Source organism: Mustela nivalis (assembly GCF_964662115.1).
Source record: "Mustela nivalis genome assembly, chromosome: 7".
In the NCBI taxonomy this organism is placed as follows: Eukaryota; Metazoa; Chordata; class Mammalia; order Carnivora; family Mustelidae; genus Mustela; species Mustela nivalis.
The window spans coordinates 6,340,767-6,364,204 of record NC_139026.1 but is presented as its reverse complement, the minus strand read 5'-3'; the positions used below and the strand labels follow the sequence as shown (position 1 = coordinate 6,364,204).

The 23,438-nt window shown below is 54.4% G+C and overlaps 2 protein-coding genes and 1 long non-coding RNA gene across 9 annotated transcripts in view; 2 read left to right on the top strand and 1 right to left on the bottom strand.

Annotated features, from left to right (window-relative positions):
* Positions 1 to 299: 299 nt before the first annotated feature.
* On the top strand, positions 300 to 20,322 carry SEPTIN3 (septin 3). 4 transcript variants are annotated; one of them, XM_082740024.1, is made up of 11 exons: positions 300 to 379; positions 5,363 to 5,554; positions 8,730 to 8,858; positions 9,283 to 9,364; positions 10,345 to 10,482; positions 11,869 to 11,986; positions 12,887 to 12,982; positions 14,854 to 14,953; positions 16,437 to 16,488; positions 16,766 to 16,859; positions 18,984 to 20,322. In XM_082740024.1, the coding sequence occupies exons 2-11, from the start codon at positions 5,392 to 5,394 to the stop codon at positions 19,047 to 19,049; spliced, it is 1,038 nt and encodes a 345-aa protein (XP_082596150.1). In that variant the 5' UTR covers positions 300 to 379; positions 5,363 to 5,391; the 3' UTR covers positions 19,050 to 20,322. The 4 variants fall into 4 exon arrangements, with proteins under 4 accessions (XP_082596150.1, XP_082596149.1, XP_082596148.1 ...); XM_082740023.1 differs by lacking the exon at positions 300 to 379 and adding an exon at positions 464 to 629; XM_082740022.1 differs by lacking the exon at positions 300 to 379 and adding an exon at positions 744 to 837 and having other exon boundaries at positions 14,857 to 14,953.
* Positions 19,835 to 22,349, bottom strand: LOC309869265. Of its 2 annotated transcripts, XR_014314079.1 has the most exons (3): positions 21,963 to 22,105; positions 21,713 to 21,841; positions 19,835 to 21,538 (listed from the first exon to the last, which is right to left on the bottom strand). It is a non-coding gene; the product is annotated as an uncharacterized lncRNA (long non-coding RNA). The 2 variants fall into 2 exon arrangements; XR_014314078.1 differs by lacking the exons at positions 21,713 to 21,841; positions 21,963 to 22,105 and adding an exon at positions 22,257 to 22,349.
* Positions 22,169 to 23,438, top strand: part of WBP2NL (WBP2 N-terminal like) — a 35,679-nt gene continuing 34,409 nt past the window's right edge. For all 3 annotated transcript variants that reach the window (XM_082740028.1, XM_082740029.1, XM_082740030.1), the window contains exon 1: positions 22,169 to 22,295. In XM_082740028.1, the coding sequence (XP_082596154.1) occupies positions 22,234 to 22,295 (62 nt within the window). In that variant the 5' untranslated portion in view covers positions 22,169 to 22,233. The remainder of the gene's footprint in view (positions 22,296 to 23,438) is intronic.

The window sequence follows — 23,438 nt, the reverse complement described above, 5'->3', positions numbered from 1 at the left end:
CGCGCAACATCCCCACCGGCGCGTGACCCGCGCGCGCACCGCGACTCGCCGCTGTCACCGATCTTCCGCGCCCCCGCCCCGCCCCCGCTTGCAGGGTAAGAGGCGGGGAGCGGGACGTGGGGTGCGGACAGGGATCGAGACTGGGATGCGGGCACCTCCCCCGGCGCGGCATCCGGAGCGGCAGACACAGCGCCCCCGCGCGCCTCCCGGGCCGCCTGCAGCCGGGACCCGGTACCCGCTCCCGCGTGCGGGCGGGCGGAGAGCGGGTGCGGGCGCGGGCGCCGTGGGAGGGGGAGGGGCTCTCGGCGGGGCCGGCAGGCGCGCGGGTCACGTGGTGAGGGTGGCAGCAGCAGCGGCGGCGGCAGCGGCGGCGGCATCGGTACGCGCGGGCAGGGGCAGCGGCGCCAAGCGAGCCGAAGCGAGGTCCCCGGCGGGCGCGGCGGCGCGGGGCGCAGGGGCGGCGCGGCCGGGCCGCGGGCCGGGCGGGTGGGCGGAGAGCGCGGAGGGGCGAGGCCCGGCTGCAGGGGCCGCTCTGCCCAGGGGGAGCCCGCGCCCCGCTCAGCCTTGCAGCCCCGCGCCCTGAGCATCTCCCCGGAGGAACGGAGACAAAGGAGGATTCATGTCCAAAGGTAGGGCGGCTGGCCGGGCCACCGGCGCCCGCTGGGAGGAGGCTGCGGCCCCGAAAACCCCGGCTGGAGGTGCTGCCAGAGGGAGGGTTGCTGCGCGGAGGAGCCCACGCGCGGTGACATATGCACGGACACACGCACACACCCCAGGGGATACATGCCCGGAGAAACGCACACATGGGATCGCGGGGAGTTCTAGAGGCCCACGGAGGTACGAGCAGGGACCCAGATGCGCACAGAAAACCCCACGCTAGGGCACACGCATACACATGCACACCACGCACAGGTATCGGGGCCACAGACAGCCAGATAAGAGACCTGTGCGCTGACACATAGGCCCCTTCCCCCACACACAGGCGCACACTGAGACAGGCACCAGCTGGTGGTCTCCAAGGGAACTCATTGGCCTCCAGAGAACTGGGATGGGGGAAGGGGGTGTCCCAGGGCCCTTTGCAACTGTGAATGGGAAAGGATCGAGATGTCTTAGGTGATTCAGAGCGGGGCTGGAGCTGCGGTGGTCTGGAATTGGTCTGGAATTGCCTCGCCGGTGGGGGTGGGGTCTTGGAGGCTACTAGGGCTGGGAGCAGGGCAAGATCTCCAGCCCTGGAAGGGAGGAAGGGACCCCTCCCACCCCACCCCTCGCAGAGCCAGAGCCGAGAAGGCAGGTGCTATTCCGGAAAGATCCCCTCCCCCTGCTGCCACCTTCCCAACAGAGGGGTGGGGTCCCTGGGCCAGACAAAGACAAAGCCATTATTTGCCCGTGTAAAAGAAAGCGCTGGGGTCCTTGCTTGGCATGGGGAGGGGGCGTGCTGTTTCTGTGGGGGCCTCAGCCAGAGCTGAGTCAGGTGGACAGTGCATCTCCCTAGAGCATTGATGGGGCAGGTGGCACCTGGCAGGGGGTGACCAGATAGATCCCCCACCTCTCCAGAAAGCCTGGGAGATCTGGGAGCTTAGGAGGACCCCAAAGGACCATCTAGGCAGGGTGGCCCTTGAGCTATATCCTACTGTGACCTTCATCCTTAGCTCATCCCACCCTTAGGGAACCCCTGTCCAATCCCTGTAGCAGGGAGAGAAAGGGTTGCTCTTAACAGAGTCTGCTCCCTTGACCATGGCCTACCGAGGAGCCATTTGCTGGCTGGTGGTGGTGGTGGGGGGGGGTCAGCTGGTCTGCAAAGGGAGCAGCCTGTGAGGGAGAAGAAAAGTGATGGTTCTAAAGTGACATCTGGCTCCCTGCGAGGCATCTGTCCATCCGTCCATCCAACCATCCATCCATTGACATCTGCCTCCTTGCCAGGCATCTGTCCGTCCGTCCATCCAACCATCCATCCATCCATCCCTCAGTCCATTGCTGAGTGCCTGTGTTATGTTAGGTTCAATGGGGCACAGAGATCAATGAGTCACGACCCCTTCCCTGAAGAAGGATGGGCCTGTGTTCAATGCCAGGTAATTTGTATCCATGCTTTGTATAACTTTCACAACAACCTGGCAACGTAGGTAATGTGCCCATTTTCCTGAGGAGAAAACTGAGGTTCACAGAGGTCATCCAGCTGGGAGTTAAGCCTGGGCCAGATGCCCATCTGGGGTTGGCATGGTAGGACCAGGGCTGCTTTCTGGGCTAGGGATGGAGCTACGGAATTCCTCTCCAGAGCAGCAGCATCCTGTGCCCTGGGAATGGTGTGCTTCTCAGGCACCCTCACCACACAGTGGACCCTTGGGGGCGAGGACCTTGTCTGGGGTCCAAAAGTATCTTTGACATGAAGTCTAGGATTGGCTGGAGTAGGTTTCCATTTGGCAGCACATGGAATGTCCTGGAAGTGGGGTGCCCGGTGGCTCCATTGTTAAAGCGTCTGTCTTTGGCTCAGGTCATGATTCCAGGGTCCTGGGATCAAGTCCCACATCAGGCTCCCTGCTTAGTGGGAAGCCTGCTTCTCCCTCTCCCACTCCCCATGCTTGTGTTCCCTCTCTCTCTGTGTCTCTCTCTGTCAAATAAATAAATAAAAATCTTTTTTTTTTTAAAGATTTTATTTATTTATTTGACAGAGAGAGATCACAAGTAGGCAGAGAGGCAGGCAGAGAGAGAGAGAGGAGGAAGCAGGCTCCCCGCCGAGCAGGGAGCCCGATGCGGGACTCGATCCCAGGACCCTGAGATCATGACCTGAGCCGAAGGCAGCGGCTTAACCCACTGAGCCACCCAGGCGCCCCAATAAATAAAAATCTTAAAAATGTCATGGAAGGGATGGAGTGAAGGAATGAACCTGATGGGTACAGGGTATGGGGGGCCAAGGAAGCACAGAAGAGGGCCACGCGTTCAGGTAGGAAAGCAGAGGCTTTTCTAGAGGTAGGCCTTGAGCCCAGTGGTGAAGAAGGAGTAGGTGTCAGCCAGGGGCTGGAGTGGCCAAGGGCCGTCCAGCAGAGGTTGTGGCATAGTGACCCACCACGTGTTTGCCGTGCGCGTGGCTGACGGGTGGTTGTGGGTAGCATGTGGCTGGCATGTAATCGGCCCAGGGTTGGGAGAGGGTGACTTGCCAGCAGACAGGCCCCACGGTGTGTGCACGGGTGCGAGGAGGTGCTTGCTGGTTCTAGAAGTTGCCTGGGAATCTGGGGGGCGGCCCCCTTCTGGCAACCAGTGTCCGTCTTTTGGGAAGGCTCTTTTAGGATGCTGCCATTGACGGGCTTGAGCTGAGCCAGCCATAGGGAGGGCACCCCCTTTTCAAGGATACTAACAAAATCTCCCGAAAATAAATACAAGGCTCACTTTCCAAGTCTGTAAAATAGTATGGGACACCCCCCTGCCCTCCGATGGATCTGTCTCACACCATGGCTTGTGAGAACTAGTGGGCTTGGCTGTAGAGGCATGGGGGGAAGTGGCCTGGGCCAGCCGTGGCGGCAGCTGGGCAGGGAAAACGGGGCGCGGCCCCCCGGTGCAGGTGTGCTGAGTGAGGCCCGGGAGCCACGTGCAGAGAGTGGAGGAGCAGGCCAGGCTGTGAGAGTCAGCTGCCCCAGGGCTGAGCCAATCTTGCGGCCGCCTGGAGCCGTCTGGCTGGCAACAGCTTCCTGGGAAGCAGGAGGGAGCCACGCCAGGCCCTGGGGAGGTCCCGAGGCTTTGTCAGATTTGGCTGTGCCTGGGAGTGACAAGGAAAGAACAGCTTCCCATTGGGAGAGAGAGAGTCTTGCCAGGACTGGTGGCCGGACCAGGTGGTGGGGGTACAAGAACAGACTCCTGGCTGAGTCTGGGGGTGGGGGAGGGAGGCCCTCCTGTCCCCTCCCCCTCTTGCCCATCTGCTGCTCCATCAGCTCTCCCTGGGAGCCTGAGACTCTGCAGGAACCCCAGGATTCCAGAATGGCAGCGCTGGAAGGGGTCCTGGAGAGAGCGCAGAGTCCGATAACTATGTTGTGTAATTAGCATCGCTTGCCCACGCCCCACCTCATTTGCCCTCTGGACAAGCTGGTGAACTTGAAAGGGGCACAGGGGGCAAGAGGATCTTGAAGTGTGGGGGTGTATGCCGCTGCTTCTGGGCATCGTAGCTCATGTGATGCTCATTGCAGCCTTAATCATGATCCTAGCTTATAGATGAGGACCCAGGCTCGGGGGTGGGGCGGGGAGTGGTGATTTGCCCAACTCCACACATCTGGCAAGTAGCAAGGCCAGGCTCGGTCCATGTCACCACATATACCCATTTTATGGATCGGAAAATGGAGGTGTTCTATACTGAAGCCTGCCCTGGGGGACATTGGCCCCATGAGGAAATGCACAGATTTCCCTTGTGCGCGAACTTGCCTGTGACCTGCCAGACCCAGAGGGATGTTGGCCTTTCCCTTCTAGGAAATGGCTCTGTCCTTAGCCTCCCCTTTCTTTTGCCACCCATCATCCCAAGAACACACTGTGTCATCTTAGGCAAGTGGCTGCCGCAGGCTGGCTGTGTCTCATCCCCTCCCCGCTGGTCAAAAGGAGAGACTAAATTCTTCCCACAGATTTAAAACTATGACTAGGATAGTGTCGGGCTTCTCAAGGCATAGGCACCCCGACTTTGCAGTGGTGCTTATGGAACAGAGGGGACACTGAGGCTGGGGGCAAGAGTGATGCTCCTGCGGTGTGAGGGGGGAGCCCTGTTTGCTTCCATAAGACAAAGCAACTGAGGTCAGTGACAGTCAATAGAAGTTAGGTCCAGTATCCTAAAAGGTCTTAGCCCTTTATTTGAGGAGGCAGAACTCAGGTCAGAATAACCCCAGACATATCTTAGATCGGTGGTTCTCCACTAGGGTTATGCTGTGCCCAGGGGACACTTGGCACTGTGTACAAATACTTTTGGTTGTCACAACTGGCATCTAATAGAGGTCAGGGGGGCCACTGCACATCCTACAGTGCATGGAACCGCCCCCTCCCCCAGTCATTATCCAGACCCAAATGTCTACAGGGCCAAGGTAAAGTCCCTGGATTAGATGCATAGATGCACTTTGGGGCAGCGAGTACACACCAGAAAGTGGCCCAGCAGCTGGAGAGGCTGGGCACTGATCCTGATCTGGCATTTGATTTGCTCTATGTCTTGGGGAAGTCCTTCTCCCCCGCCCTCCAGGCCTCAGTCTCTCCATCTGTGACATGAGGGACCCATGCTGGATGGCACCTGAGGTCCCTTCCAGTCCCAACTCTGTATGAATCTGTATCAAGAGACTAATACTATGGCATCCACGTGACTTCTGTTTACCCCCAGCCCACCTCTCCCCCTTTGGCTTTGCAGGGCTCCCAGAGACCAGGACGGACGCAGCCATGTCAGAGCTGGTGCCTGAGCCCAGGCCTAAGCCGGCAGTGCCCATGAAACCTGTCAGCATCAACTCCAACCTGCTCGGCTACATTGGCATTGACACCATCATTGAGCAGATGCGCAAGAAAACCATGAAGACTGGTTTCGACTTCAACATCATGGTGGTCGGTATGCAAGGCCGTGGGGTCACTGGAGCCCATGCGGGTGGGCAGCACCGAGGAGCCTGACTCCATCCTTAGGCTGGACCTTGGCCCTGGCTTTCCTAGGATAAGCTCTTTCCAGGAGGAGAGATTTCACTATGTTGATCACAAAAGCCTGACTCTCTTCTCCCCAGAAGACTGGCTAATCCAGGGGTGGGAACTGTGGATAGATGGTCCGCCTGGCCCCAATACCAGTAGGGTGGACACAGGCAGCCTCTTAGCCCTACTCAGCCAGTTTTTAGGTGTGTGGCACAGGGAAATCATCAGTGTCTTTTCCACGGGTATCAGATGGAGGGTGGTCTTCTTTCTGATCTTCTGTAGTGCTTGAAACCTTAAAGAGCATTTGCAGGACATTGATTGGTCACTAAGTGGTGTCACCAGGTCACAGCATTTAAGAGCAGGAAGGGACCTTTGCCTGATATTAGTGAGATATTCACTCAATTGCTGAAACAGGGACCTGGACATCTTTCTTTCTCCCTTATTTCATTCCATCAGCCATCAGGACCTGCCAGTTTTCCCTTGTAAATCTCTCTGAAGTCTGCCCATGTCTTTCTTTCTCCGCTGTGACCCCTCCGAGCTAAGCTAGGCCTCCCACCTAGATTGCCACAGCTCCCTGACTCAGTGCTGCCCAAAGAGAAGGAGGTGGTTGGAGTTTAAATCATCTAGAAAGTCTTGCTGTTAAGAAAAAAAAAAATCAGGTGAACTAAATAGTTTGTTCAGTATTATGGTCAGTATATTTTCTGGTGCAAATTTCTTACCTCAAGAACAAGTAGCAAATGGTTCAGGGACCATGGCCCCGGGCCACACTCTGGCATTGATCCTCCTGCTCCTCTGCCTTCTTTCTGTTTCAAACCATTGTTCACCAGTGACTGAATAATTTTCCCAACCTGCAGAACTCATCAGGTCCCCCATCCTGCTTAAACCCCTTCAGTAGATTTAAGGGCTTAAACTCCTAGCCTGGCCTGGTGCTCTCTCTCCATTCACTTCTTACCACTAACCATGTAGCATTCTACTCTTCATTGGTAAGTTCTGGACTCGGAGTGTTCTTTCCAGCCTCTGAACCTTTGACTGTTCCCTCTGTCTAGAACCCCACTCCAGCTTCTTCTCAGGGGTCTTTCAAAGTTTCTCTGCAGGTTTCGACTTAGTTGTTGCTTCTTCCAAGAAGCCCTCCTTTATTATTCCAGAGAGACTGGATTATATTCCCTTCAGTTTGCTGCCGTAATACCTTGTGGTTCCCTCTTTCATGGTGATTATGGCGACATATCATAATTATCCGCTTGTGATTTGGTCTTCCTCACACTAAATGACTTTTTTTATTTTTTAAGATTTTTATGTATTTATTTGACAGACAGAGATCACAAGTAGGCAGACAGGCAGGCAGAGAGAGAGTGGGAATCAGGCTCCCTGCTGAGCAGAGAGCCTGATGCGGGGCTCAATCCCAGGACCCCAAGATCACGACCTGAGCTGAAGGCAGAGGCTTTAACCCACTGAGCCACGCAGGCGCCCCCTAAACGGCTTCTTGAGGGTAAAGATGTTGTCTTGTTTGCCTGCCTCCAATTCCAGCACAGCACTTAGCACTCGAGTACTTACTGAGCAAATAACCTCAGAAATTATCCAGACCGGGAACAGCAAGGAGAAGCTGTGCAGGCTTCTTCTCTCCCCAGCAGCGCCACAGGGAGAGACATTGCTGGTCAGTCCCAGCTCACATTCAGGACTGAGCCCACAAGTAGCCTTTTTAACATATTGGCCTGGGTGGCTACTATTGATTGATCAGTTGGAATGAGACATGCCCCTTATCTGCTATCCCTGGTCTCATCCAGTTCCCTCCCTTGCCATCACTTGTCAGTAAGGAAACTAGAAGAGTGAACACGGCTAGTCCCAGGTGTTCAGGGAAACAGCAGTGTTGGGTCTGGAGCTTTTGGGTCTCATCAGCCTCCCAGTATACCACAGGCATGTTCTAGACCAGCACTTCTGACTTTACTGTGTATGTCATTCATCTGGGAGAGTCCTGTCAAAGGGCAGATTCTGAATGAAAGGGCCTGGGCGGAGCCTGGGATCCTGCATTTCCTGCAAAGGTACAGGTGACGCTGGTGCCACTGAGCAGATGTAGGGCTTGTGTGATCCTCGTGCATCGCTTCTCGGCCTTTTGGCGAAGATCAAGTGTAGCATCTGATCCTCATGCACGTACAAGTTTGAGAAGCCTGGCTTGGACCAGTGGTTTTCAAGCGCCTTTTAGTTGCAGAACTCCTCCTTGGAAGGAAATCTTCTCTGGATTCTGCAGACTTGTGTAAAACAGGTCAAAATGGGGTGCCCAGGTGGCTCAGTCAGTAGAGCATGTGACTCTTGATCTTTGGGTCCTAAGTTCAAACTCCCAAGTTCGGAGTGGAACATATTTTAAAAAAAAAAATACAAAAACGAAAAAGACGGGTCCAAAGGGAGCGCTCACGAGGGAAGTGGAGGAGAGGGACCGGCCCTGGCTGGTCAGCTGCCCCTTCCTCTCTCAGTGCCCTCTTGGGCATTTTTCTGGCATAAGGTACTAACAGCAGCACTAGAACGAAGAGTGGACACAGAACCAGGAGGTTCCTTGGGTTCAAGGCTCTGGTCTTGCCTTTCTTAGTTATGTGACCTTGCACACATTTTATGTCAATCTCTCTGGGACCACTTGAGCTGGGGATAAGAGAGTTCTGCTAGGGGATTCCCAGGGCTGTGGGATTCAAAGGTAGATTTGGCTAACAGATGTGAAAGTCTCAGATTCACTGAGGCAGCCTAGGAGGACAAAGTAGTTCTGTCATTCCGTTTAGTATTCGTAAAGTCTAAAAGCTGAAGTCCAGCAGGCACAAAACAAGAAATCGCTGCACTAGACAAAGGCAGAAGTTGTTTCCCTCCCCACGGTCCTGGGGCTCCAGGAAGGAGAGAACGTGGAAATCCAACTGATGTTTCCCCAAGTCCCTCTCTGGTACCAGGGAAGCAATCCCATCTGGCTGCTCTCCCACCCAGTCCTCTGCTTCCCCCCTGGGCGGTGAAGAGGGGGCAGGGCCTGGATCCAGGCTGTAGAATTCTGTAAGCTCGTAGGAGAGACGGCAGGCTCAGGAGGTAGACACGGGTCTTCCCCACCGTGTCATCCTCCTCCCGTCTCGTGGCAGGTCAGAGTGGACTGGGCAAGTCAACGCTGGTCAACACACTCTTCAAATCCCAGGTGAGCCGCAAGGCCTCCAGCTGGAACCGGGAGGAGAAGATTCCCAAGACCGTGGAGATCAAAGCTATTGGGCACGGTGAGGACCAGGCGGGGACCCCGGTGGCCCCTGTTCGGAAGGCTCTCTGCTAGGGAGGGAGAGATGGGCCTACTGGGAAATGAGACAAATGGAAAGCAATCTCAAGACAGAAGAGAATGGAGGCCTAAGATCTGTAGAACCAACTCCTTGGTCTAGAAAAGATGGCGGGGGGGATTAGAAATGGAGCTTGAGCTGAATGGTAGAGCATGGGTGGGATTCAAGCAGCAAGAAGCAGGGAAGGCATGCTAGGTGCAGGGAACAGCATGAACAGAGCTGCCAAAGTGGAAAGACCCTGAGATTGACTTTTCCCGTAATTGGTCCTGAAGAAGGAAGGAGCCTGGGTCTCCCTGGATGGTAGCCAGCAGCATAGCCAGCATCAGCCCGACGATTGACATCCCTGGTGCCTTTTCTGTTCACCCTCTAGTGATAGAGGAAGGCGGGGTCAAAATGAAGCTGACCGTCATTGACACTCCGGGCTTCGGAGACCAGATCAACAATGAAAACTGGTATATGTCTGCCTGCCTGTGAGATTTCTGCCCTGAAGACGCTGACCACGGTGCAGATTCCTTCATATTGAGAACCATCTGCGCCCTCCATGCTGAGGGGCTAAGTGGGAAGGCGAACTAAAGGATGGGAGACGGGAGCTTCGTGAAGAGCCCCAGGAAAGGGCCAAAGCAGAGGGAATTTTGGCTGTGGGATTGCCTGGAGGTGACGGCAGGGCAGGGCAGACCCAAGGGGACCTGTGGCAAACATCTAGGCTGACCTGAAGTCTGTGGCAGAGCTTGGCCTGTAGGCAGTGTCATAACCCTGCATGACTAGAGGACACATGGGAATTTCCAGGAGGAGAACACCTCCGGGAATTCACAGAGCAAAGCAGCCATCAGCATCCCACCAAGGACGTAGATGGAAAGTTGCAGGCGGAGATTTGCTCCCAGATAGGGACAGAGACCGACCATGGTTCCTCTGTGAGGATGCTGGGGTCTGCCGCACACAAGGCAGGATCGCCAAACAACACAACTTGGAACAATCTTAGAAAAGCGACTGGTTGTCCTTTCCCCTGGTTATAGGGATATATATGTCCCTATATGTCCTATAGGGAGGCTCCTTAAAGGAGAAAGGTAGTGATAGCATTGACAATGGTCACGATAATGTGTTGTGGCTGTGTTGAATACTTTCTATGTGCCGTTGCTGTGTTAAATAGTCCTTAATCCCTCCAGGCACGCATTGGTACTCAAAGAGGGGCGGAGACTTCCGCAGAGATCTCTAGCTAATAAGGAATGGAGGTGGGGAGAGCGTGTGCTACCCTCTGGGGTGAGATGGGGTTCTGCAAGTTCTTCTGGCCCAGTCAGAGGACCAGGTCCCCGTGGGAGTTCTGGCTTTGCTTAACAAGGAAAGCTATCCATGGGGCCCTGAGGGAGAGTGGCCAACAGGCCTTTCTTTCTGGGACATCCATCTGCTTTCTTCCCATCCACCCCTCCACCCCCAGCTGGGAGCCCATTGAGAAGTACATCAATGAACAGTACGAGAAGTTCCTGAAGGAGGAGGTCAACATCGCCAGGAAGAAACGGATCCCCGACACTCGCGTCCACTGCTGCCTCTACTTCATCTCCCCCACGGGACACTCGTACGTACCAGTCCCTCCCCCCATGGCTGTGGCTCACTCTGGTTCGTGTCAGCTGTGCACACTCTGTCATGGAGAATCAACACCCCCAGATGGGCCCTGCTGCCATCAGGGCCCTGTGATCGCCTGGACTTTCCCCCAGAGAGTGTGATTTTCCTACCAGGAGAGTAAAGCTGACCGAGCCCAGCCCCCTTGTTGCCCACTGGTGTTCTAGCACAACTGTGCCAGTGGAGGGGGTGGTCTGCATGTGAGCCCAGAGGGCTCCTTGTCTATACAGGAGATCTGCTTTGCACAAGGCTGGGGTGGGGGGAGGAGTGGGCAGCAAGAAGAATGAAATGGGGAGGGGCAGGGCGACTAGATCAGGTGGGCGTTTTGGGGGGGCATGGGGTCCAGCTGTAGGCACTTGGTGAGTGGGCCTCCCAGCATGTCTAGAGATGAAGGCTGGTGATGAGCAGGTGTGCAGGGAAGCCCAGTTGTGAGTGGCAGATGGGCCGAGTGCCGGTGAGCGCCAGTGTGGGATGGAGAGATCCCGGTGGGCAAGCAGGTGAGCTTCCATAACTTACTACTACGCCTAACTGCTGGGCCAGGGTTCAGTTCTTGAGCGAACGACGTGAGCCAGGCGGTGTCCCAATTTTGGAAGAACCTGGGTACTCAGCAGGTGTTTAATGGTGGGGTCTAGGAACTCAATAAAAAGATTAGCTTTATTGCTCCCTAGAATGTGGACTCATGGTAGAGTAAGCCTGCAGATAGCCTGACTTAGTAAGTCACCAGACTGGGAACTAGAGCTGGACCGGGGAGGCCCCAGAGCCCAGGGTGAGGGCCAAAGCCCCCAGCTGGGCCCTGCAGGACTAAGCGTGAGCTGGGAGAAGGCCCATCAGAGGGGCTGTCCTGGGTGCCTGGCTGGCTCAGTCCGTGGGGCAGGCGACTCTCAATCGGGGAGTTGTGAGTTCAAGCCCTGTGTTGGGCATGGAGATTACTTAAAAAAAAGTGCTGTCCTATATGGATAATAAGATATATCAGTAACACAAGGGCTTAAAGGGACATAAAGGCAGAGACGACAGTCCACGGCTATTCCCAAGAGAAAAAGATCCCCACGGCAGGAATGCTGTCCTGAAGGAGCTGTTCGAGCAGGGCTGCGGGGGGGGGGGGCGGGATTTGAAGTGAAGGGGAGACCCTGTGGTCTCTGCCCTGTGGGGGCAGACGGTTGCAGCCTGTTCCGCAGGCAGTGAGACTCTGAGAGCGTGTCATGGAGGAGGAGGAGCAGCCCCTTGGCCTCAGCCAGGTTCCCTGCCCAGTCCCTCCCGTCCCAAGGGTGGCCCTTGCGTGGTGGCCATGGTGGAGCAGGGGAGGGCAAGGTGGCTCTGACACCCCGCCTTCTCTGGGCCCCAGCTTGCGACCCCTCGATCTGGAGTTCATGAAGCACCTCAGCAAAGTTGTGAACATCATTCCAGTCATTGCTAAGGCTGACACCATGACCCTGGAGGAGAAGTCTGAATTCAAGCAAAGGGTGAGAAGGCCCCTCCTCCTTTTCCTGTCCCCACCCTTCCTTCCCTTCCTCTGCTCCAAGCCGTGTCCTATCCTTGGTCATTATAGCCCCCCTTCCCACTCAGCTCCCACTGAACCATTCAAGAGGCTGGGCTGGCTGTGTCAAGGACCAATGTCAAAGACATATTAATAGCCTCAAGCTGCCTCCTTCCCACCCTCCAAACTTTCTGGAGAAGACCGTTAACACATAAATCACCATGCAACTGGAAAGCACTCCTTGATGTTAGTTAGCGTGCTTGAGGGGCTAGAATAATTAATCACCTGTCTGCTAGTCTTTATTAGTGTCTTCTATAAGCTCGTCCCCATGCTGGATGCACAGGGACAGAAGTGGGGTCTTCAAAAAGACATTTGCTGCCTTTGAGAAACTTGTAATCAGGTAGAGCACTGGGGAGTTGCTAGACAGCTTCCTGGAGGAGGTGAGACTTAAGCCAAGCTTAGAGAAAGGACAGACCAGACAGGCTTAGGGTTGAGCCTCAACTCTCTTCCCTGCAAACAGCAATGTGACATACGGCAGCATGAGCACTGCCCTTGGGGAATCCCTACTCGGCAGTGCTGCTTGTCTAAACCCTAAGCTTCTGGACCCTGAGATGAGCAAGCCGTACCCCCCAGATTCTTCCTTGTCTCAGCCTGGGCTGTAGCAGCTGGATGACTGGGGCTGCCATTTAAGATCTTCCTGCTGCTCAGGGCCTTGGAGTTCAGAGATGACTGGATTAGCAAAGGCTGCACTCATCCCTCTGACTTCAGTGCTCATGCGCACACGCGCGCGCGCACACACACACGTGCACACACGCATCACCCCCCCCCCCCCGCCCCGCCAGTTATCCCGACACTTGGCTACCTTGCTTCTCTTCCTTGCCTCTAGGTCCGAAAGGAGCTTGAAGTGAATGGCATTGAGTTTTACCCCCAGAAGGAATTTGATGAGGATTTGGAGGACAAGACAGAGAATGACAAAATCCGGGTGGGTGCCCAGGGCTCTGTTCGGCACACAAATGTCCCCCTTGGTACCAGTGGGATGTGGATTGTGTCCCCCTTCTGTCTTGCCACCTGCTTTTCCCCTTTTGAACCCTCTGCCCCACCTTGCCTGACCCAGATAAGAAGCGATATGGGAGAGGATGAGGGAAAGGGCCCTGGCCAGGACTGTGAACCCTGAACCCAGAGAGCCAAGGTTTGCATCCATCCCCGGGCTACCCCAAAAGCCTCTTCTCCTCCCACAGGGCCTGGAAAAACAGGGTGTGGTTGATGGAAGAGCGTGGGCAGAAAGAACATCAAGCTGGGGTCCAAGGTGTCCGTGCTCTAGTCAGAGCCCTGCCTCAGTTTCCCCTCTATAAGATGCAGAGTTCAGGCTAGGGGAGTGGCTTATAGGCATTTTTCCCCCCTAGAGGAACTCTTTTAAAAAATTAAACATTAGACAGAACTCTTGTTGAAATATAAAACATGCAAACAGAGCTGCTCTGGCTCAGGGATGTGCGCACAGAGCACTGTCTTCTCAGCTATCCCTGGGGCGTCTCCTGGAGATCTTTTTTTTTTTTAAATTTACTTCACAAGTAGGCAGAGAGGCAGGCAGAGAGAGAGAAAGGAGGAAGCAGGCTCCCTGCTGAGCAGAGAGCCCGATGTGGGGCTCGATCCCAGGATCCTGAGATCATGACCCGAGCCGAAGACAGAGGCTTTAACCCACTGAGCCACCCAGGTGCCCCTGTCCTGCGGATCTTAAGGCTTCTTGGGATTTCTGCAATCCCTCTCTCAATTCCAAACTTTGACAGTTCTGGGATTTTACATCAGAATGCTGAGTTCCAGTCCAGGCTTTTCTACGTGCCACTATGACCTGAGACAAGCCACTTGCTTTGGTCTGGAGTCTCCTCTTCTGGTGGGGGGTGGGGGGGGCAGGGGCGGCGGATAATCCACCAGAAGCCCCTTATCTCGTGTAGCTGAGAGAGGTAGTGGGTCAGTTAATTGAGAAAATCCACTGAAGAAAAGAAATCGCTTTAAAAAAATGGTATATGCAAATTTTTTTTTTTTTTAAGATATTTATTTATTTATTTATTTGACATAGATCACAAGTAGGTAGAGAGGCAGGCAGAGAGAGAGGAGGAAGCAGGCTCCCTGCCGAACGGAGAGCCCGATGCGGGGCTCAATCCCAGGACCCCAGGATCATGACCCAAGCCGAAGGCAGAGGCTTAACCCACTGAGCCACCCAGGCGCCCCGTTGTATGCAAATCTTAGATGTTTTTAAGACTTTCTCAAGTCTTTCTGAAACACTCAGCCTGATTTTCAGAGAAACCGTTCTCCACGGTCACACATCCTTGGCTTAAATCATAGTTTTTCCAAGAGCAAGTGGAATGCACATCAGGCAAATGGATTTGGGAATATATACAACCCACTGGGGGGGGGAACAGAGGAGCCTACGGAGCTCCTAAAGTGGAGGGCGGCGGACACGGACCTCTGCCTGCAGGTTTGATGGGAGGTAGCGTAAAACATGTAACTTGGCTATCCCGTGGGTGCATATCCCTAAAGAGCTGTCGTTCTGTCCTAGCTGTTCCAAACCAAACCAAATGCGTTAAAACTCCCTAAAAAACACAAAGCTTTCTCTGGTTGAAGGAAAGCCGACCTACCGAGGTTAACCCGCCAGACAGGGAGGGATGCGGCCAGGGCTGGACCCAGAACTTCAGAGTCCCTTTTAAGAGACACGCGCCTTGCCTTTGCCCATCAGGGGGATCACGGAATGAGCAGTGGAAGTGTGTAGTTCAAGGCCAGAGGCCCAGGACCCTTGGGCATCCTGGCCGTGGCGGTCGGGACGGCAGGAGGCTGACATGCATGTGTGTGCTTTGTCAGCAGGAAAGCATGCCGTTCGCTGTCGTGGGAAGCGACAAGGAGTACCAAGTGAATGGCAAGCGTGTCCTCGGCAGAAAAACTCCCTGGGGGATCATTGAAGGTAATTCAGTGCCTCTTCTTGAAGAACTGGCCGTTGCGGGTACGTTATGCTTACTTACTCAGCCTCTAGAGTTCAGGGCACTGTCCTGGCACGTCGGATACGACACGAATGCCAGCTAGACCCTGCTGTAAGGAGCTTACAGTCTAACTGGGAAGATGAATGTCAGAGGCAGGCGGCGGTCAAGGCTGGTTTAACACCTGGCTGGGAGGCCCTGACCCATGCGTCAAAGGAGTGGAGGACATGGAGAGACTAAAAAGCACTGGAAAACTGCAGAAAGGTTTCACATGAAAGTGGACGTGATTTGACTAACCGCTGAAGGGTGTTTCGGAGGTGGTCGTTTTCGTTTTGTTGTGAATGGATGTGACCTTGAGAAGGTCAATAACGATTCTGGAAGGTTTCAAAGAATTGCTTCAGTGATCTTGTTCAAGCATGCCCACCCTCTGTGGGGAGCAGGGGAGGCGTGCCTGTCCTCAGAACGTTAGCCCCCGAGGGTCTCGAGCCTCAGACAGGGGAAGGGTCTTGCTGAAGATCACACGACTTGTTAGCGGTTGAAACTGGGATTTTAGAGCTGGAGGTCAAGGCCACAGCTGAGTTGATTTTTTTTTTTTTTTAAGATTTTATTTATTTACTTGAGAGAGAGACAGTGAGAGAGAGCATGAACGAGGAGAAGGTCAGAGAGAGAAGCAGACTCCCCATGGAGCTGGGAGTCCGATGCGGGACTTGATCCCGAGACTCCAGGATCATGACCTGAGCCGAAGGCAGTCGTCCAACCAACTGAGCCACCCAGGCGTCCCATGAGTTGATTTTAATTCCTAAACCAAGTTCGTCCCATTGGATCACATTGTTTCTCATTTGCCGATGACCCTGTGTTGAGATGTTTTTTTTTTTTTTTTTTTTAAAGATTTTATTTATTTATTTGACAGAGAGAAATCACAAGTAGTCGGAGAGGCAGGCAGAGAGAGAGAGAGGGAAGCAGGCTCCCTGCTGAGCAGAGAGCCCGACGTGGGACTCGATCCCAGGACCCTGAGATCATGACCTGAGCTGAAGGCAGCGGCTTAACCCACTGAGCCACCCAGGCGCCCTGAGATGTTTTTTTTTTTAATGGCATTTTCTCATCTACCTTGAACTAGAATCATTTATGAGGATGTCTGTCCTGTCCATTAGACCGTGGTACTAGAGCCTTCATGTCCTAGTCCCCTTCTCCCACAACGCGTGGCAGATGGCTTGCAGAGAGTAGGTACTCAAATCTGTATTGAGTTAGAGTCACCATATAGCGTGTGACCTTTTCTAAGATGGCTCGGCTGTTACGTTTGGCGTGTGTTACTCTCTTCCAGTCAGATCATAAGCTCCTCGAGGATAGGAATTGTGTCTGAGGCCTTGGGCCAGTTTTTAGAAGCCCTGTGTGACCTGAACAACAGAAGTGAGCCTGCTGGGTGTTGCTGCATTAGTGGAATGACCACCTGTTGTTCTGTTTTGTTCACAGTGGAAAACCTCAACCACTGTGAGTTTGCCTTGCTCCGAGACTTTGTCATCAGGTGAGATGCGCCCGTTCCCTCAGAGGGTGGCTTTACTTGTTGGTCAGGAGGCCATCCCTTCAGGTCTACTTCCTCTGACAGAGCACTCTGCGCCCCGTTCCTCGTCCCATCATGAAGCAGAAGGGGCCAAAGAAGTATTTTTATTTTCTCTCTGGCCTGGGTCCCAGTCATTGGGCCTAGGCCATGGGCGTGAAGCACGGGCCTCAGGTGTGGGTCCGTCTCTTCCTCCTCCCGCCCATAACCGCACCCCTCTCTCTCCTCACCCCGTGTCCTTCAGGACCCACCTCCAGGACCTCAAGGAAGTGACACACAACATCCACTACGAGACCTACAGGGCCAAGCGGCTCAATGACAATGGAGGCCTCCCTCCGGTGAGCGTGGACACAGAGGAAAGCCACGACAGTAACCCCTGACGGCCCTTTCTCTGTATCGTCACACATCCTTGCTTTTCCACACACACATCCCAGTACCACCACCGACCACCTTCTTGCTTTCTACTCTGTCCCGCAGGCCTGTCTGGTGTTTGTGGAGTTTGTCTACAGTGTATGTGTGTGTGTGTGTGTGTGTGTGTGTGTGTGAGAGAGAGAGAGAGAGAGAGAGAGAGAGAATGTATGTGTGTGTGTGTACCTGCGCAGGGGTGAGGTATTTTCACTGCCTTCCCTGGAAGGTCCCTTGTAAGTTTGGTTCCTCCATGGCTGTCCATTATCTGTCTCCTTTCCTTGTGTCCCAGAACCAAGCTGTGCGCCTCACTCAAGAGGTTTTGGGGGAGGTTTCACTTAAAAATGATGGGGAACAAGTGAGCCCGCGGGTAACTCTTTCTTATCTCTGAACCGCCCACAATGGGGATGGCAGAGACTCTCGAAGGACAGCTTTGGAGCTGGACCTGGTGGGGGAGGGGGTGGGAGGTGGGCGTCTAGGGTAAGGCTGGGCCTTCCTAGGAGTGGGAAGGTCGAAGGAGAGCAGAGTAGGTGGGAGCTGGGCTCCTGCACAAAAGCGAAGTGGGGAAGAGAGCTCCACCCTTCAGTGTGTGTCGTCTCCATTGTCTCCACTGTCGGAAACCCACCACCTGTCACCGTCTGTCCTGGTTGCAGTCTGCTGCCTTCCACACGCGCTTCTCCTCACTCCCCTCTGCTCCCAGCTTCTCCCCCTTCCCGCCCTCCTTCATCCTGCCCCTCTCTGTGACTTCTTCCACTCGCTTTGGGTCTAACCCGTCTAGCTACATTCCTGTATGTAGGATATATGCCCCAAAAGGCCTTCAGGCCACCTTAAAATAAAATCACAGCCAACCACGTGACAGTGCCCACCGGGATTACGAGAGAAATCAGACCCACAGAGATGAGAGGGAAAGTTTCCACAGCGCATGGCGGACCCGTGTGGGCCCAGGCAGAGGAGGAAACACGAGTTACCCAGTTCCCAGTATCTGGTTCGAGAAGCACATGCGCTGGTCCAGTGAGACAACCTTTGGGCACTGAGTTCTAGGAGAATTAGGTCTAAAGATGTCTCAAGAGCAGTACACAATCTTTGCCTTTCTCTGTGGTTTGGCTTCAGAGGCAAATGTGAGACAAACACCTCACTTTTCTCCATCAGGGTTCTTCCTCCCCCAAAAGTTGGCTTCTCTACTGCTGGCTTCTCATTCATGCTTGACCCTCTCTGGGCTTCTGTTCTCTCTCACTGTGCATGTCTGTCTGTCTGTCTGTCTCTGCTTTTCCTCGCTTTCCCCCTCCTGCCTCCTGCAGACATTCCTAACGAAACTCACAATCATACAGTCAGCCTTTTCTTGCCATTCCCTTCAGCTCTGCATTAAGGCCTAGATTTCCCCCATTGGTTTTACAAACGAGTTCCTCTTCCTCCTCTAGTTTGTAAGGTGGCTGAAACTTGGGGCTGGGGAAACAGTTTAGCCTTAGGTAAGGGAAAACACCAACTAGCTGCCGTTTACAATGACCTCATACAACCTCCTGTTCCACCTCCGGGCCCAGCGCTCGGTGTTTTACTGGTCCACGACAAATCCCAGCATTTCTAGTCTCTTATCACTCAGGTGCTAGGAAAACACATAGACTTCAGATCAAGATACAGTGGGCCAGGAGAAAGAGGTGGGTGAACCCTAAAACCAGACTCAAAACCTATGGTCTCGGTCTTTCTTGGAGGCTCTTTACCAGTGCAATACACATAGTCCCGCACCCACAAAGTCACTGCAGGGTAAGCACCTAGCAGGATAGGACAGCAGCAGGGTTAAAGCACAGAGGTTGCTACATTTCAACAGGAGAGGGACCCCTGGGGTATATGGTGGGCAGTCATGTATGCAGACGCGGGACTGGCCACCTAAGGCTGGCAGGGGAGGTCTAGTGGGGGGGGGGCGGGCATTGGAGAGGCTGAGTAGAGAATGATGCTTGGCACCCCTACACCTTGATGTCAGCCTCTTCGGAGAAGCTGTGTTATGTGTCTGCTGCCAGCTGCTAGTCTCCACACCCTCAACCGTTCTCAACCCCCTCCTGCAGGGAGAAGGCCTCCTGGGCACTGTCCTTCCACCTGTGCCAGCCACCCCCTGCCCCACTGCTGAATGAAGGCCATTTCAAGCACTGCTTCTCCCTCCATTCCTCCCAGCTCTTATTGCTGCCGGGCTATGCCCTTTTTTAGAGCTGTGCTTGCCCAGCCCACCACCACCACAGCCCCCCGTCAGCTCTCAGCAGCTCGGAGGGGCCAGCTGTCTCTTTAGGACAGTTGCTTTCTCCCTGTATCCAAACCCCTCCCTGCTCCCAGTGGAATGGAGTTCTCGCCAGCCCAGCCCTCCTCCATCGTCTGTATCAGCCGGTCCCAGCCCATCTGTAGGGGGAAAGAACTCATCAAGAGCTCCTTCTGCCCTTGGACACCCATACCAGCTACTTGTCACCATCTCCGAAGGGAAATGGCATTGCTCCCTGTCCATTCATCTGCATGAGCTACTCTTGGCTTCCTTCAAGGGTCAAGAAAGCAACTTTTCTGCTTGTCAGATTTGTGGATGTCAGCCGTGTGAGCCCCAGTGTGGGACAAGGGTGTCTCCTTCATTGCTTACAGCTTATTTCTAATGATGGGTCACTATGGATGTGGGGGGAGCCATGCCTAGGGTCATTTTAAAATAAAAACCACCACTTGTAGCTGGCCCAGAGTTCAGCTTCACACTCACCCCACCCTGTAAGGCAGCCACTTAGAGTGGTTTTCCTGGAGAGACATCTCTGGAATTGACTTCCTTACCCTCAAACTTTAAAAAAGAACCAAACACAGACATAAACCTCCAGAAACCCGTGGGATGTGAACTCTAGGAAGAAAAAACAAAAAGCACCCTTCTGTCCACTTAGCAATAAGAGGGATCTCTTCCCACCTACCCTGACTACTCCTGCTACCTGCTACCCTGACCTTCACCCTGCTAATGTGAGTAATGAATTAGCCTGGCCTCAGTTGGTCACTGTAGGCTAGTGGAAAATACCCAGTGGAGGGCAAAGCCCCCCATCAGATGCATGAATGTTTGCGAATGTTGGCTGCCACTGCCCCACATACTATGTCTTTATGGGATCCCCCTCCCCGCCCACCTCCGCCATCTCTACCTGGACACTACTTTCTCAAAGGCTGGTGACTTGTGGGCCATTCATCTACAACTAAGTCCTGATGGAGCAAGAGGCCCAAGCCTAGGGGATGCAAGAACGACCCGTTTCTTAAATGTTACCAGTCCCAGCCAACCTTTGGGTGACATTATGGTTAAATTTCCCAATTGAAAACAAGCCAACAGACACTCCAACTGGTTGTATAAATGTTGCTAGACTTTATGTGTTGTACAACTAAACATTGCTGTTTGAACAAGAACTGTCTGGCCTGTGTTTCATTTGTGCTCCTCACTCCTTGGCCGAATCAGCCATTACAGGGTGGAGGGTGAGACAGGGACCGTCTTGGTAAGAAGCAGCCACAGGAATCATAGGTGGGAAACATTTCGTGATATCAGTTTGTCTTCAGTTGGCTTGAGGTTGGACTTCAGTCATTATTCCACGGAGTTTTGTGTTTAGAAGGAGTGATGGAGCTATAATGCTAGACCTTCAGGGACACTGTTCTGTATAGACTGTCTCCTTCAATGTAAACAAGGTTTATTTTCATTTAACGAATTTCCTAGCTTTTCCCTCCTTTCTCCAGAAGGCATAAAACCCAATTCTATGAAAGGAGTGGGCCCTTCGTGCCTGAAGACCTGCCTACTGTACAGTGAATGCTTAAAGAGTTAAGAATTTACATCTAAAGCACTAGCTGGTCTCTTGTGTTTTCAAACTTAAACTTCCTCCCTTTGAGGTTCCTAATCTCTTCTGTAGCTAACAAATAACACAACTTTGTCTCTGTCTTTCTGAATTTGAATGTGACGGCCATAAACAATTGTGTTTGGGGCCTTAATATTTTGTAGGGTGAATGCAAGGTCTGGAAGAGTAGTGGGGAGTCATTCAAGTAGAATGATGCAGACCAGGGGCAGAGTGGCAATGCCACACCAAGATGGACAGATGTGGGAAGATTTGAGTGATAGAGTAGTTCTGCCAACTTAAAAATCACAACTAAGAGAAAACAGTTCTTTTAGTTCAATTCTTTGATACAGATATGGACACTGAAGTCCAGAAAGCATAGTTCTCTTGCCCAAAGTTGCACGCTTAGTTACCATTGCAAGAGGAGTGCTCTATCTCGATGCTTGTTCTACAGCTTCACACCATTCCTATTGTATTGCATTGTTCCAATAGTCTTGTGTTTAAAAAAAAAAAAAATCAGCTTGGGACACCTGGCTGGCTGAGTCCCTAGAGCATGTGACTCTTGATCCCCAGGTCATGAATTCAAGCCCTATGTTGGGTGTAGAGATTACTTACAAAAAGAAAAAAAAAAAAAAGGCTTATAACCGTTGACACATCTTTCTTTGGCAACTGTTTTTTCTCAGTGGTATATTTAAAAATGATGCATCTTATAACTGGCAGCATCTTAAACTTGGAGAAATACGGTAATCCTGAAGCTGTTACCATTCCTTTGCTTGAAGCCCTTTGGTGCTGTTTTGCGAATTCTAAAGGAAATAAGAATATGGACAACAGTTTAGTCTCCAAAGCGATCCCAATATAACATATCCCACCAGATCCTCCCAGTCACCGGTCCAAGGAGACCGCGCAGGTAGGATGGTTGACACGGGCTCTCTGAATCTTGGGGCCCGCACAGACACCCCCGGACCCAGCTCACGCACCCTTTCCTGGAGGCGGCCTCATAAGAAACCGGCTCAGATTCCAGGCTTTTTCTGGTGGGGAAAAGTTATGCTCGCCCTAGGAGAAGCGAGAAATCCTTCTGGATCCTTCCTCCACAGGGCGTTAGCCTCCTGACCGGGCCAGGAAAGATGCAGGAAAATCCTACTTGTGAGTCCATTCCCGCGGGCAGCAGAGCAGCCAGGCCCGGGCTACGACGCCGGGACCAAGAGGCGGATCCAGGAGGCCACTCACCTGCCTCTCAACCCTCCGTTGAGGGAGGCGGGGTCAGTTCCCCCCGTCCGTTCCCCCGTCCGCTCCCTTCCCCGCCCGCTCCCAACCTAGAGACCTCCGGGTTCTCGGACCACCGCCCCTCACGTGACCAGCCTCTTCGCCCATTCACCCCCCCCCCACCCTTGTCCTTGCGCCATAATCTCCGCCCTCCCCTTCAAAGCCCCGCCCCCAGGCCTGGCGCAGGCCCCGCCCCTTCCCATCTGAGGGGCGGCAGGAGGGGGCCTGGAGAAAGATGGCAGTGAATCAGAGTCATACCGAGAACCGCCGCGGGGCCATCATCCCTTTTGGCGAAAGGTGCCTGAAGGGAAGCCGGGGGACGGGGAGGGGGGCTGTTAGAGGCGGGAGGAAGCCGGCGGGTGGGGCCGGCGGCTTGCAGACTCTCAGCCAATGGGGACCTTTCCCGCCTTTTCCGGGCACCACAGGCGGAGCCCCGCCCCCTTCGTTTGAGCGCGCGCGCCCCCGCAGGCGTTTAGGGGCTCAGAGGTGGCGGAGGCTGGAGCTCGTGGCCTCGGTCAGGTGAATGGGCGGGTGCGCGGTGCGAGGCGCTCGTCGCCTCAGGAGAAAGGCGGGAGCGCACTGGTAGAAGTAGGGTGTCGATCCGCCCCTTGGGGTCGCGTGCGGCTGCCGTTGGGAGCGCAGGACCTCCGCGGGGTGACGGCGGCCGGGCGAGGGGTGAGGGGAAGCGGTGGGCGCACCCCTCCGGGGCTCCCGGAACGCCGCGGCGGAAGAGGCGGGAGTGCGGCCCACTCTGACCGTCCCGCGCTGTGAGGGCCTCGCTCGCCCTCAGAACCCCCTGAAGCCCCCGTTTCTATTCGCCCCCACGGGGGCGGGGGGCTGACTGCGCTTCCTTCACGGTAAAGATGCGGACCGGACCCCTCGGGAGGCGGACGCTGGCTGCGCGGCGCTTCCGGGTCCGCGCGGGGGCGGGCCCGCCTCTCGCTCCCGGTCCCACCTCGTGCCTCGCCTCCACGCCGCTCCTCTGCTCGGTTCCTCCCGCCCGGCTCTCCAGACTCCTGCGCGGTGCCTCCCGGCTGGTGTCTCCGCTCCCACCGGCCCTCGGTCTCCTTTGCTGTCGGGTAGCGGGAGATTCTGACACCCAGTGCTGTGCTCCGGGGGGGACTGCGCGTTTGTCGGGAAGATCCGCTCAGACCGTACCGAGTGCTGATGTCCAGATCTGTTTTCTCTGCTTCCTCCCCGAGAAAATGTTGTTGACAGATTCCTTCGTGCGGTGGAGGCCGTCGGCCTTCCCCTGCAGTAGGAGATGATGCTGGCCGGCCGCGTGCGAGGTCTCCCGGCTCACCCGCCCAGAGCGCTTTGACCTGAGCGCAGGTGCCTCTGTGCCCTGCAGTCACTTCTGATCTGGGGTTTGGGCATCTTCTCGCTGAGCGTCGGGTCTGTCCCACTGCTTTTCCGTGTGTGGCTCGGAAGCAGGGCATG

Excerpts from the sequence above, each read along its gene's own strand:
- SEPTIN3 (XM_082740021.1), top strand. The coding sequence starts at position 750 with ATGCACGGACACACGCACACACCCCAGGGGATACATGCCCGGAGAAAC. Across the intron at positions 5,555-8,729 it reads CTTCAACATCATGGTGGTCG|GTCAGAGTGGACTGGGCAAG; the intron begins GTATGCAAGGCC and ends GTCTCGTGGCAG. Across the intron at positions 16,860-18,983 it reads ACAATGGAGGCCTCCCTCCG|GGAGAAGGCCTCCTGGGCAC; the intron begins GTGAGCGTGGAC and ends CCCCTCCTGCAG.